The 14131-nt window shown below is 58.1% G+C and overlaps 4 protein-coding genes across 4 annotated transcripts; all 4 read right to left on the minus strand.

The window, feature by feature from the left end:
- Positions 1-3605: 3605 nt before the first annotated feature.
- Positions 3606-4313, minus strand: LSCM1_03938 (uncharacterized protein; the record flags this gene model as incomplete). The annotated part of the gene is made up of 1 exon (XM_067321468.1): positions 3606-4313. One exon carries the CDS (start codon positions 4311-4313, stop codon positions 3606-3608), a length of 708 nt encoding a protein of 235 aa, XP_067176836.1.
- Positions 4314-6299: 1986 nt separating this feature from the next.
- LSCM1_03939 (uncharacterized protein) lies at positions 6300-6938 on the minus strand (the record flags this gene model as incomplete). The annotated part of the gene is made up of 1 exon (XM_067321469.1): positions 6300-6938. The coding sequence occupies one exon, from the start codon at positions 6936-6938 to the stop codon at positions 6300-6302; it is 639 nt and encodes a 212-aa protein (XP_067176837.1).
- A 1468-nt stretch (positions 6939-8406) lies between these two features.
- On the minus strand, positions 8407-9354 carry LSCM1_03940 (uncharacterized protein; the record flags this gene model as incomplete). Its single annotated transcript, XM_067321470.1, has 1 exon — positions 8407-9354. The coding sequence occupies one exon, from the start codon at positions 9352-9354 to the stop codon at positions 8407-8409; it is 948 nt and encodes a 315-aa protein (XP_067176838.1).
- A 2414-nt stretch (positions 9355-11768) lies between these two features.
- Positions 11769-13109, minus strand: LSCM1_03941 (uncharacterized protein; the record flags this gene model as incomplete). The annotated part of the gene is made up of 1 exon (XM_067321471.1): positions 11769-13109. One exon carries the CDS (start codon positions 13107-13109, stop codon positions 11769-11771), a length of 1341 nt encoding a protein of 446 aa, XP_067176839.1.
- Positions 13110-14131: the final 1022 nt, after the last annotated feature.

Here is a 14131-nt window from a genome sequence, read left to right on the forward strand (position 1 = left end):
GATCACGAGCGGAGCACGTGCGCGCGAAACAAGGGTGATGAGAAAAAAATGTGAGTGGACGGCAAAGGAGCAAGGAGAGACACACACACGACAAAGGCGAAGACAAAAAAGAAGAAGAAGTGGAGCATGACGAAAAGAACGACCGAACACAACGTACAGAATGGGAGACATGAGAAAGGTCGGAAGAGAAGGGAAAGATGGTGGAAGGAGAGGCTCGCATATGGTGGAGCAAGAGAGACGCATGATCAGAGAGACCCCTGAGAAACACCAGCATAAATAGAGCCGAATATGAAACGAATGGAAAGAGGGAAAGCCGGATGAGTGCTTGCGAAACCGCCCAGCAGACCAGCGCGCATGCACAGATGACAAAAAAGAAGACGGCACTTTTGCTTTTCTCGATACTATCGCTCTTCTCCCTTCCGCAGCTATGCTGGGCTTCTGCCTTTGACCCGCGTGCACACTCGCATGAGCTGCGCGTCTTTTTTCGACACGCGGGGGGGGAAACGAGCGCTTCTCTGCACGCCCCTCTCCATTTCCCTTCCTTCCCATTTCTGTGCGTTCATGTCCTCCGACGCTCTCCATGACGTCGTTGACCACCACCACCACCACGTCACATTTGCCAGCAGCGTCACCCCAGCACCTCATTTCTCGCTTTCTCCATCTCCCTCTCACTGTTCCCTCTCTTGCTCCGCATGCGATGGGATAGCCGCACATATAATGCCGACCACCTCTCACTCGAGCAGGAAGGGGAGGAAAACAAACAGAAGTGTCTCAACTTCTATCGGCGTACACGTGCGACCCCCCATTTCATATATGTTTTCCTCCTTGAGGGCTTATGTGCATCCGTTTATGCCTTTGGAAGGGCGACACCGCCCCTCCCCCTCGTCCCCCTCCGCGCACAGCAAGGCAAAGGAAAAGGGGGGAAGAGAAGGCGTGGGAGCGCCAACACAGAAAGTGCAAAGAAAACGAAGGGCGCGAGCACTCTCTCCAAAATGGTTTTCTTCAAGGAGTTCTTCTACGACGAGTAAATGAACCACTATACGCTGGCGAGTGTAGTTGTTGAGTTGTCGGCACGAGTCCTAACCAGCTGGTACGAGCGTGATCATCGTCACACGCTTCGTCGGCACCGCGGCCAGCACAGAGCTGTCTGCCAACACAAAGGGCGCGCAAGCATACAACAGGGGGGCGCTGCAGTCTCTTCGCTTTCGCATAGAGTGGGTACGGGGCCCTGAATGCCTCGGTGCACGCACACTCCAAAAATGACTCGTGGCATAGGACAATAAGAAGAAAGCGAAAACGGTCGCGTCTCCAACGAGGAAAGAGGAAAAAAAAAGGAAACGGAGTAGAGCACCGCCAACGCACCCAAACACGCACAGGCAAATACTGTGACCGTCGAAACAAGGCAACAACTACAGGCGAAAGAAATCAAGCAGACTAGCGGGAGGATTCAGCGTCAAAGGTTCAACTGTATCGAGAGAACATCATGGGAAGAAGACGTGCGCCTCTGCGCAGGCAGCTGCGAAGGCGTGTGTCCATATCTACCGTTTAAGAAAGCAGCATAATCACTCTTTCACTACGATACGTATGATGAGTCGATGTGCTCCACGGACCTTGTCCCCTCACCACAGGAGAGAGAGCCGCACGTACAACGCAACCACAAAGACCAGTCAACCTCAGAAAAAAAGCTGGCTACCAAAGAAGGAAATGCCGGTAAAGTAGCTGACACGAGAGACGGCCACCCCGCAGCAGCCCTCATGTGGCCTCCTCTTCTTTCCCGCGTGCGTAAGATACCAGTGGCCTTCCCCTTCTTTTTTTCTTTGGGGGTTGTCTTCTTCCATCTTCTTTGGCATCAACAGAGTCGAAAGCGTTCCTCACATCCGGCGCAGCAGCAAACATGTACGGACGCGTGCACATGCACCTGTACAATGTAAAAAGGCGCCTTCCTTCCTTTCATTGCCGTGCTGCCGACGTTTGCGCGCAGGTTTAGCGAAGCCTTGCGCCTTTTCCGTGTTGTGCGCGGAAGTATTTTTTTGAATTGCTGTGGCTGCTGTTTTGTGTTTCGTCAAGCAACAAAGAAAAAAAAGAGCTGCCTGCTGCTTCTCACAGATGCGACCTCAGCCTCGGCTTCACTTTCTCTATGAGGGCAAGCGAAACTTACGGATGAACGCCTCGGCTTGCACCCCCACCCCGCCTCGCCTCGCCTCTTTTTTTTCTTTCCACGAAACTTTTATTCTCCATGCTGCTGCTGCTTACTTTCCTCGCTGACCCACCCTCGAGGAGCAGAGCTGTCTGATGTCCTTGTTTGCGTTTCCTCCCTCGTTCTGTGCTTCGCTCAGCGTGGAAGCGGAAATCAAGCAAAAAGGCACGTTGAGGGGGGGGTGTACGAGCGGGCGTGCGGGTATGGGTGAGAACTTAAAATTTTTTCGAACAAAAGAAACGCTCGAGCACAGATGTTTTGTTCCCTCTCGTTGTGTCCGTGTGGCTACTTGACTGCCTTTTCGATTGAATTCTTTTTTTTTCTGGCGCGTGCGTCTGTCTGTCTGTCTGTGTGTGTCAATTACTTTTTCTTTTTTCCACTTTCACACGTTCTGTCTTCCGCTTTCTCTAATCGCCAGGCACACAGCCCGGCGATGAACGGGAATCGTGGTGAGCGCGCGTGCGCTCGTTTGCCTTCTTTGCATCTCTACTCCTAAGAGAGTTTGGCTTTCGCACACGTTTTCTTCTGAGTCTTCAGGAAACGTTCCTCTTCCCCCTCGCACACACACACAATGCCGCTGCGCTCTCCTCGATGCACGCGCCCTCACCTCTGCGCGGGCGGGCATTGGTGTGAAACGGCTGGGCGGTTCACACGAGCAGGGCGTAAAAAAGTCAGCGAAAGGCTCTATCACGCAAACAAACGCGCTCCGCCATCACAGCACTGAACGCGATACGAAGCCGAAATCTCCTTCAGCGCCAGCAGCCAACAACGAAACAAAATAGAGAGAGGCACAGAATAGAGAGAAAATGCACCTGTATGGAGGAATGACGGCACTGGTGCGCTTTAGATCAAGCGGTGGGAACGACAAAGCCGCTCCCGTCGGCATTCTCTGCACGACACAGACACTCGTCAACGCGCTCGCAAGCGTGAAAATAAGATGAAAGAAAAAAGCTAGCACATGAACAAGCGCAGTCGCTTACTGGAATGCACGTGCGCCCTCCGCGTAAACATATAGTGTGCTCAGGATTGAAAGCGAATTTCACGCGCACCAGCTGCAGCACTCTGCACTTCGGCGACCATACGCAGAGATATTCAAGGCGCACCACAAGAACACACGTGTGCATCCCACTTTCTCTGCTACGAGCACATGAGCGCATGTGTCTCACCCCCACGCATGCAGTTTTGCGCAGAGGGCGGAGTGTGAGAGAGAGAGTCCTCCTCGGTGTCTTCCAGTGTACCTGCACACTGTGTGTATATGTGCTTCTGTGTGCGTGTGAGCGTGTATGCCACTGGGCGGGTGCTCGGATGGCTTGATGTTCGGGCGCTTTGCATGCATGTTATCCTTCATGATACCACTCAGGAGGGAGGGAAATAAAGGCCGATACGTGAGTGAAATGAAGCCTGCCGTCTACAGGAAGAGCTTGCCGCTCGCCTGCAGCTTCTTCAACGTCTCGACCTGCGCGTTGCGGCGGCGGGTCATCTCCGAGTCGCAGTAGCCGTATGACCAGTGACGGATCTCCTCGTCCCAGATCATCATGGACGACAGCTTCGCCACAACGCTGTCGTACGGGTCAGGGGAGAGGGAGAAGATGGCCTTTGAGCCGTAGTACTCCTTGCCGATGGCTGCCATAATGCGGCGCCACTGCGGGCGGTTCGCGACACGGTTCGGGTCGCGGAAGTAAGCCGCGCTGATGAGCTGGCGCAGCATAATATGGTGATCCTGGCGGCTTACGGTCGCCTCCTTCGTTTCGCGAAGAATGAACTCGTTCAGTTGGTTCTGGCGAGCTGAAAGAATGCTCTGCCGGTCGTGGCTGCGGTTTGCGCGGCTGGGACCGTGTAGAAGACGATTACGCCGCTCCTGGCACATCCGCTCCGCCACCTCGGCCGGTGTCTCATCCGCCTCCTCGCTGAGCTCTTCCTCGGACTCGAAGAGTGCCTCGCCTCCTTTGACGGTGAAGCTGTCGGAGCACGACGTGCACTGAGGGCCAAGAGAGCTCGTGATCGAAGCGAAGCTTTCCGCTAAATGATCGCATGGGGAGGACTCGTTCAAGTCTTCGGAGAGCAGGACGACGGTGGCGAAGCTGTCCTCCTCGTTCATCATGAGTGACTCAGACATCTTTTTCTGTGGACTTCGGATAGGCTGAAGAGAGGCGTAAGAGTGAGCACCGTGCCTACTTTGGACTTGCTAGAGCGTACAGGAAACTGTCAGCACATGCGAGTCAAGAGCTGAATGTAATCACTAATGTCTTCTCGTGGATGTCTTGTGCTGAAGCGGGCAGGGCACACACACACATACAATGAACGAATGCACTTAAGGTACAGGAGGTGCGCTAATGAGACGAAATGCGAATGGGTCGAGCACAGTGATGGGAACGGAGAGCGAGCAAGGCGAGAAGGTTGAAGCAGTGGTGAGAACGAGAGGTTGGAAGAAGGCAGAGGAGATCAGCGCTGCATGGCGACTTGCTGAGCTGCAGTTTGACGTAGGGGGTCCTGCGACAGAAAGAGCGGGCGAGAAAAGGCAGGGGGCGGAGGGGGTGCAGAATGTGTGCTGTGCGCACTCCGGAGAGCTGCTGACACACTGCTGCCGGTGTGCGTTAGGGGCTCCTGCTGCTGAGGTATAAAGAGGCAAATGGAAAGTCAGCGAGGGCCATCGGCGGGAGGGAGGCAGAGGGCGGGCAAAGGGGGAAAGGGGCAGAGACAGAGCCGCCAGCGCAGAGATCTCCCCACTGGCTAGACGGAGTTTGAGTGGCAACAGAGATTGAGAGGTTGATGGCCGCCCTCCCACCTCCGCGCCCCCGCAACTTGTGTGACTGCTGAGCATCGGGGATGGACCGAGCGAGCAGGGGGGAGGCCTCACCCGTGCGTGCCGCCGAGAGCGCCCACTGCATCTCTTGCGCTTAGGGCCATGGAAAAGAGAAGCACGCACCGATGCCGCCTCCAGTGCTGCGCGCATGAGAACACTCCAGCTCTCTCTTTTTCGCTCGCCGCTCTTTAAAAGACCTCTTGCGTGTGCGGTTAGAGTCACTTACGCCACCAGAGAGAACAGGGTGGAGAAAGAAAAGCGATGGGCCAAACCGTAAGAGTGGAGATGAGAGCCGAATAGCGAGCACACGCACATGCGCAGTCTGACACGTATGTGCGCTACCGTCGACTTCACTTTGGCCGCATGCCTCTCAGTTTTCTTCTTATGCCGCCTATCCCCCTCCGCCCGCCCCCTCAATGCGCCGCTTCGTCTGACACGCACGAATGCGAAAAAAAAAAAAGAAACGGCAGAAAAAACACCGACTCACGCAGAAAAAGAGCTCACAAGCGACAGGCATGCTCGGCTGGCCATGCACCACTCCGCAGACGCAGGCGATGGAAAGGGAGAGGAGGGGGTAAATGAGGGGCATACACCACAAAAACGCCATAGCACACACACACACACGCACACATGAGAGTGCGTGCGCCCGACGTAGGACTTGAGGGAAAGGCGAACGCCATCCTTGACGGATCGTCGGTGTGCGAGTAATCGAAGAGTCGCAAGGCTCACAACGAGATCAAGAAGAGCCCCGAAAAAAAAACGTGGCAGAGTAAGAAGGGCGAGCCTTGCGCACACGACGCATACCGTTGGGTGAAGAAGAGGGCGGGGGGCAACGGAAGAGTGGGACTCGCCAAAAACGGCTGACGTTTGCCCGCGCAGTGGGCGACGACGTCAGACGTCAGGCACAGCAACTCGGCCCACGTGAAAGGAAAAGTGCGCAAAGGATACGCTATCAATAAAAGCCCAAAAGAGCATCACTTTCGCACTCTTCTCGTTTGTTGTTTTCGTCCACCTTCACGGTCGTGAGAGCGGCCACGTAGGGAGCTGAGCAGCGATGGTGAAGGGAAGAGGGACGCATCACAGCGTCGAGGTGAGCAATGAGAGTGATGGCTGGTAATTCCCTCGAGCCCGCCACCGGTCCTCCGTTCGGCGCCAGCCTCCCCCTCCCCTTTTCCCTCCCTTCCCTCGTCACAGGGGCCACGAGGCAAAAGAGGAGGCGGCCACTAGTTGCTTGTGACGGCGCATGCGAATGCATGCGGACTGTTTAGCTACCTTTGCCCTAGACCAGCGGCAAGGCACCTACCTACTGGCCTTGCGGTGGCGGAGCAGCGTGTCCACTTCGCTCTGCTTCACGCGGTAGAGCACGTAAGGAAAAAGTGCCGGGATCGCGCCTAGGAAGATGTAGGCAGTCGACTCCTTAATGTAGCGCGCGTGCAGGCGCTCGTAGCGGTCTCGGGTGAGGACGGAGATGACGCCACGGAAGCTCTCGTCGTCAACACCCTCGCCGTAGTAATACGCCTCCCCCTCGCGGATCATGTTGCTGAAAGCCTTGCGGGACGTCTCAGGATTGCCCTGCTCCACATTGTACGTTACCTCAGCGACGGAGACGGCGTAGTTGCCCAGTGCCCTGGGAGTCACAGTGTAACGCATCGTCTCCGACGCGCCGTAGGGGAGGGATGCGATTGACATGCTCTGCAGCGTGCCGTCCTCCTGCTCGTCAGACACTTGCACGTCGAAGGCGGGATTCTGGCCGTAGTTCGTCACTGTTACTACGACCTCGACAGAGGCGCCAAGGACGATATCGTCGCTCGATGTTGTCTTTGACACAAACAACAGCGGATGCGGATTCATTTCCGCTTCCTCCACCAACTGCGCGAGGCACGTTGTCGCCACCACAGCGACCAAGCAAAGCGAGAGCAGCAACTTGAGCGCGGCCATTGTGAAGAGGATTCAATTACACACCGACGCGCCACCGAAATTCTTCTCCCCTAATATGGGCTGTAACAGGTTAGGAAAGGTTGTGTCTGTGTGTGTGTGTGCTGTTCGGCTGCAGCAGCAACGCCGCGCGAAAGCCAAACGGAAAACAGTGTGTGGGGGGGAGGGGGAGGGGAACAACTACACGGGCGGGGTAGGAAGGTGCAAACGTAAAAAAAGGTATACTCTGGCAGCGGAAGCGCGCAGGAAAGACACTTGCCATGCTGGTCATGTCAGTGCGCATTTGGAGAGAGGCAGGAGACGAGGAAAAGAAACAGGTGCCAACGTGGAATATGGATGAGAGGACGTAAACGAAGCATGGCAAGACGGCAAAGGGGAGCGCGCTACGTGGAAGCACACAGGCGCGAGGAGCGGCAAGCCAAGCATCGGTGCGGAGCGCGGGGAGACTGTCACGCCCCCCAGATTGGTATTCATGCCCCGTATGTGGTCGCAAGTTAATTCTTCGCGTGGAGAAGGCCAAAGGTGTGTCCAGCAGCGGAGCGGCGCCTCGATTTCATTTTCCGCTGCGTCTGAGGGCGGGTGCACGATGGCCACCGTCGATCCCTCACAGAGTCATGCCTTATGGCCGTCTTTCTTCTCGTGTGTGTTTTCTTCTGTTGTTCCGCTTCCTAGGCGCAGTAAAAGCTCATCTGGCCATAACGGACGTCTTCGAATGGACAGCAGATATTGAGAAATGGGGAGCAACAGCGAGAGCGAGCTTCTCCCCCCTCCCCTGCTCTCCCCTACTCACGCCCCTCTCTCGCTCCGTATCGAGGTTGAAGTTGCATGCGAAAGAGATGACGGAAATCGGCCCCGCGCGGAGGGAAAGGGGAGGTCGAGAAATACGCCAATGGCCGAGGGCACGCACACAGCACCGCAGCCTTGACTGGTCATTTAGCCCATTCAGTGCCCAGACGCACATCTTTCCATTCGCGCTCTCTTTTCACCACCCCTGCCCTTCCAGTCAACGCCACTCCATTCTCCACGGCACGGAGCTTCGTGCCCATTCTGGCCTTCGAGTGTGTATAGCAGTTCCCCAACTTCTGCGGGGCGCACTGCTCCCCACTCGCTACGAAGCATTCATCAATGAAACGGGATCAAAAAAAAAAGAAAAAACGCGCTGCCGTCAACGCCGCTGTCAACCCAAACTGTGAGCCCTCTTTCAGTCTCCTCCGCGCGATCTATCCATCTCGCACCAGCCAGCGGCTTGGGAGAGGGATGGGGGAAGGGGGAAGAGCAAAACGAAAAGGGGCGAGAAGGGCCAACAGCGGCATTGCAGCGGCATAGCAGTCGAGCGCCCGTGCACCGTTACGCATGAGGGTTGTTCGCACCTGAATAGGATAGAGGGTGGCGCCACGCCCATCTCGCTCACACCGGCCCATGCCTTTTCGTCGCCGCCACCGCATCCTGTTCCCCGTCCCCCACCCTGTCCTCAAAACCGAAGGGACTCCAAATCTTCGATGGTCATGTCGCAGAGCGACACATGGTGCTCGAGCAGACGCTGGCAGACACGTTTTGGCCCATGGAGTTTACACAAGTGACCAAAGGCATCACGGGCAGAGGGGGTGATCTTGCCAATGTCGACCAAGTGGTCCACGCAACGCTCCACGTATGACCAGTTTCCCATCTCCACCGCGTACGCCAGCAGCGGCGCAACCACGTCCGCGTCCCCCAAAACCCGGGCATGCTCGAGATGTTCGGAGAGTGTCTGCAAGCTGCAGCCGTCCTTCAGAATGAAAGGGAGCACCTTGTTATAGGGCACCGCGTTCTTTGGGCAAGCTGAGATCATCCTCAGCACCTCCTCCCAGGTACACTGAGACATGAGCGGCCACAAGCTGTTCAAATCAGCGCGGACCACACGCGCGTGGCTGAGCATCTCCGCTGCCACGTCAGGGCGCTTCTCTGCAAGGGCGGCGTGCAGGAGATTGCATCGGGTGACTGTAGAGAAAGGCAAGTCGTCCACGAGGCGTGTGTGCCACTCCGGTCCCGCCCCTTTCAGCAGCACCGCACACGCCTCCGCCATACCGATCTGCTGGCTGGCGCCACTCACGGAGGCCCCCATCAGGGCAGCGCTAATCATCTTACCATCTCCTTTGTTCAGCGCCTCCCAAAACAGCGACCACTCGACCTCCTCAAACTTGCGGCGCTGTAAGCTGGCGGAAAGGCGCAGCTTCTCATTAAAACGTGCCTTGATATCCTCCACACCGACGCCAGTGAAGTGCATGACAGCCTTTAAGAGGTCAAACGTATCTGCGGGTGGGGTGTGGTATGGGTGGCGCTGATAGATTTGCAGTGCACGCAGCCAGTTGCCCGCCTCAAGGGAAGCATGAAAGGACTGCGGCAGCGGCGCCGCCTTCCATATTTTTTCCTGGCCTCGCATGGATAGATGAGGAAGTGACCACAGCAATGCGAGAGATGAACAGTCCGAAAAATGAACAGACCATCAGAGATGCACACACACACACTCACTTCCCTGAAGGGACAAGTGCAATGTGCGTTTCACTCCCCCCACCCTCCCATAGAATGAGAAAAAGCAGGGTGGGAAGCGACGGGAGGTGCAACCCCCCTTCTGGGCACAGATAGAACCTGAAAGCTGCTGCCTTCACTGCCTTGTTGCGGCATGCACCAGCGTGGCCGGCGAACGTCGTCGAAGCACGGACCGAACGAGCACTATCGATCAAAAAAAAAGAGAGCGAGCGAAAGAGACAGCGTGGTAGATGACATGAATCACAGAAATTGCATGGGAGAGCCGTAAAGCGCTTCCGTTTGCAATGTGATGCGGGCATACTTGGCGAAGCGGCACAGCCTGAGGAGAGAGAGTCAGCACTCCAGCGGATACTATCACGAAAACAGCCGCTGATGACTTGACCGTTTCAACACAATGCGGCCACCACCACCCCTCACAAGCAAGGACCTGGAAGGAGAACACGAAGGATTACATAGGGCGCGAGACCGCTCACGTGAGAGGTGTGTACGTGCAAAAAGCCATCCACCTCAGTGGATACAAGAGGAAGTGGTGAGATACCTGCACAAGAATCGCCACGAACGAGGCGAGAAAAAAAAGGAGGGTATCAAAGCGACGGCGCGCAGATGCTCGTCGCCGCCGCGTGCCACAATCCTCCCTTGCAGGGGGGAGGAGGCGACACGGCCCCGGCTCTGGGCAGGCTGCCTGTAGTCCCCGCCGGGCCGATGGCCAGCACAAGGAGAAGCACGAAAAAAAAAAAGCACTGTCTCCAGCATCCTCACCGCCATTCAGTGCACAAAAATTGGTGGAGATACACGCACGCAGAGGTGAGAGTACACACTACCACCCGCTAATGCACTTCTCTTTCATGTGTCCCTTCCGTGTCGAACGCATCAGCAGATGCATACGCTCACAACCACAGCTTACCCGCTGCCGGTACCGCCACCGTCACGCCCAGGCCGTGCGCCTGGCGGCCACTTGCTGGCCTCCCCCTTCGGCTGCGCGGTGTGCCGCCTGCCCCAGGCGGGCCTGAGCAAGTGAGCTGCACGCCGTCGTCCAGGCGGGGGCCCGCCTCCACGGTCCTGCCCCAGGGTGCGGCAGGCCAGCTCCCTCGCAGCCCCCGCGCCCTGCCTGCGCGCCGCCGTCCGCCCTCGGTCCCCTCAAGCCGCGGCACCCCACGACACGCTGGCGGGAGCTTCTCGCGTGCCGGGCTGCAGCGCCCAACTGTCCTGTTCGCGGCGCCCTCGGCACGCTGCCGGGCCCCCGCACGCGCCGCGGGAGGCGGGACGCTGCCATGGCCCAGCGGCAGCCAGGGGCGCTCCGCCTCCACCGATGTCCGCACGCCTCTGACAGCAGAGGGTGCGCCACGCGCAAGGGGCCCCTATACCTTCGCCCTGATGGAGCGCAGAGAAGCACCAATAGACACCCGCCGCGGTCGACTCGTGCGGCACACGTGGGAGGTGCACCATAGCACCGCAGCGTGCAAGACCATAGAGCGGAGGCGAGGTCTGAGGCATGCGCAGAGCGGTCCGCGAGTCGCCCGTCGCACGTGGGGCGCAAGGCCAGGCTAAGCGCTCTCAAGGCGAAAACAAGCGAAGGCAGCTGCTCTGGCAGGGGCGGGGGGCACCACAGTGCTATCGCAGTAGCAGGCGGCACACCATACGCGCTGTCTGCTGCCACGGCCAGTCACCCCGCCGCTGCACGAATTCATCGCGAAGACCGGTGCGCGGACGCAGCTGGGCAGGGGCGGCCTCCTGTCACCCCCTCTGCACAGCACTCAAGCTCCTTGGCATGACACAGTCGCTGCCAAGCAGCTCTTGTCGTCGCGTGTTGCGATGCACAGGGCGGCTGCGAGGTGGGGAAGGCGGCTCGGCGCCACAGACCGGTAGACAAGTCCATCATCGGTGCAGTCAGCTTCGGCTCATCTGGCACTGTCGATGGTGCGCGCCTGCGATCTTTGCGCCTGTGCCTTCAGTATTAGCGAGCGCAGGCAAAGGGAAAGGACAGGTGCACGCGGCGGGCCCGTGACACCACGGCTGGAGCCCACACACAACTTTCAACACCCACAGAGAGGACAAGGCAGATACATGTGCATCCTCCAGGAAGTCTATAAAAGGGAGCCTCCGCAGCAACGGCAACAGCAGCAGCAGCAGCATTATATGTACATGTGAGGTGGTGCTACCCGCCAGCTGCACCCTCGACGCCTCACCGCCCGCCACCACCCACACACCTTCATCTTTAATATGCGGAAATCATCGAGGGAGCGGAGGAGAGGAGGCAAGCACAAAAGCAGCAGATGGTCCCAACAACCACAAAAGGCGGAGTGTCTGTTAGTGGGCCCGCGGCGCAGCGCCTGCAGCTCTGATCTGGGGCAAGAATTGTACCTTCTCCTCGTCCCGCATGGCATGTACAGGTGCGTACGACCCTAGCTTGGGCAGGTGCTCCGCCAGCAGCTGCGCTCGAGCGCGTCGGATATACTCTTGGATCTGCTCCTCTCGCTTGCGGTCCTGCTCCTCTACTCTGCGCTCTAGCTCCTTCTCCTGCTCCTTTAGGCGTCGGCGCTCCTCGAGACGCTGTTGCGCTTCCAAGATGTGCTGCTGCTTCATCTGTGCTTGCTTCTGGCGGTTGAGGGCCTGCAGCTTCACCTCAGCGGCTATCTTATCGATTGTCTCCTGCCGGAAGCGCGCTTCTTCGGCCATCTCCGCTTCTTTGGCGAGACGGCGCTGCTCGATGAGGTGCTGGTTTTCGCGCGTCACTGCGGCTGCCATGCGCTCACGGCTTGCCCGCTCTGCCTCGATCAACATCTGCTCCTTCGTCAGCCGCTCCTCCTCGTAGTACTCCTGAAGCAGTGTCTCCAGTTCACGCTTCTTGGCCTCCTCCTCGGCGATGCGGCGGCCCTGCTCTTCCAGTATGCGGGCCTTCACGGCGCCCCGCTCGCGCGCCATCTTCTCGTTCATCTCTCGTCTACGGGCTTGCTCGGCGAGGTAGGCGCGAATCGCTGCCTCTTCCTTGGCCTCCCGCTCCTGCTCTGCCTTCTTCAAAGAAGCGCGGATGCGGCAGAACTCGTCTTTCTCCTCCATGATCCGACGCTGCCGGTCGCGACGGGCAAGGGTTTCTAGAAAGTCTTGCTCCTGCACTCGGGCCACAACGGCGTCTACAGCGATGCGCTCCTGTTCACGCTGTTTCGCTTCCTCAACGGCGGCCAAGCGGTGCTGGCGGATGATCTCTAGCTGCTCTGCCTGATGGCGACGAAAGCGCTCCATTTCTTCCTGGTGCTTCTTCTCCTCCTCTGCCTTGGCAAGCCGATCCTGCTCAGCGAGGTAATCCATGTACATCCGCCGCTCCTCCGCCTCCTGTGCCTTTGCGGCGCTGCGGTCAGTCACCTGTTCTGCACGACTCTTGCGGAGATAAGCGCCCTTTAGCTGACTCTCTAGCGACCGAACTTCCGGGTAGTCACACACCAGCTGCAGCATCTTCGCGTCCTTCATCTCGAGTCGCTGCTGCTCAGCCAGCTCGGCGGCGAGGGCCTCGTCAACGGCCGCTGTCTTTAACTTGGCTGAGCGCATGGCAGCAAAGTTTTCCTCCTCTTTCTGTCGAGCAAGCTCGGCTTGCACCGCTTTGTAGCGGTTCACGCGGCGCAGCCGCTCCGCTCGTGCTTCGCTAAAGCTCATTTCGAGTCGCTATGCACTTTTGTCTTCTTGTCACAGAGACGCAACAGCGTCGGCGGAAACGCTGCGCGTTTAGGGGCAGCGCTAAGGACGAATGAGGGCTGTACGTGAGCAAGGGGGCGAGAAAGAACGCAGCGGAAATGGGAAATTCACTTGAACCTCCTATGCTGGTGTTAATGGCAACCGTGGAGAGAGGTGAGTAGGGAGGGGGGTGGCGGGAGCTGGCAGAAGTGCTCGCCGCAGCTTCCACGTGTTTTGTGCTTGTCTTCTGTACTTCCCTCTCTTGTCCGCGAACGATGGAAGAAATGACGAGGGAGACTTGAGAGACTGAGCGCACCGTTTTTGAAAACGCTTCGTCGGCCACGCACACCCGAAGAGAGATGGAAAGGGGGAGGAGAGAGGGTGCGGCAAAGACTGAGATAGAAAAGCAAAAGCAGAAAGCGGAAGAAAAAACAAGCGTCTCAGCCGCTCTTTCTTCTCCGTCTATTCTGATACGTTTCTCAAAGTGGCGCGCAAGCAGGAGTCGCTTCCAGTGCTCATTGGTAAATGCTACGTGCTCCTATGACCGACAGACAGGAACCTTGGGCGTTACAGCCGCGCAGCGCGCCCTCACAGAGAAGCGAAAAGGGCAGTTGTAAAGCGCACCGGTTTCTGTCGTTTTCGAGGGCTTCCTTCTCTGCCGCACAACGTGAATTCAGCTCCGCTCCGAAGCCAGCGCACCAGACGCACATCGCGTCACTCAAGGCAGCGGCAGGCGCGTCTTTCCGCAAGGCGCCGACTCCGTCACCGCAGCGCAGCCCCTGGCCCAGCGCCCGCTCGCCCCTCGCTGTGTACGCCTCGCCCCACACCCCAGTACGCCGGCAGCCACGCCGCGCATCCCTCTCGAGGTGGCGCAGGCTCCCCGCACCGACAGGCAGCGAGGGCCGCTTGGGATACGCTCGAGCGACGCCCACACGCTGCCCCGTCATGCGGATCGTGCAAGCGGCTTCACTGCCGCAGGTCGCTCCGACCCCGCCCCTCCTAGC

Source organism: Leishmania martiniquensis, chromosome 30, assembly GCF_017916325.1.
Source record: "Leishmania martiniquensis isolate LSCM1 chromosome 30, whole genome shotgun sequence".
NCBI classification, from domain to species: domain Eukaryota; phylum Euglenozoa; class Kinetoplastea; order Trypanosomatida; family Trypanosomatidae; genus Leishmania; species Leishmania martiniquensis.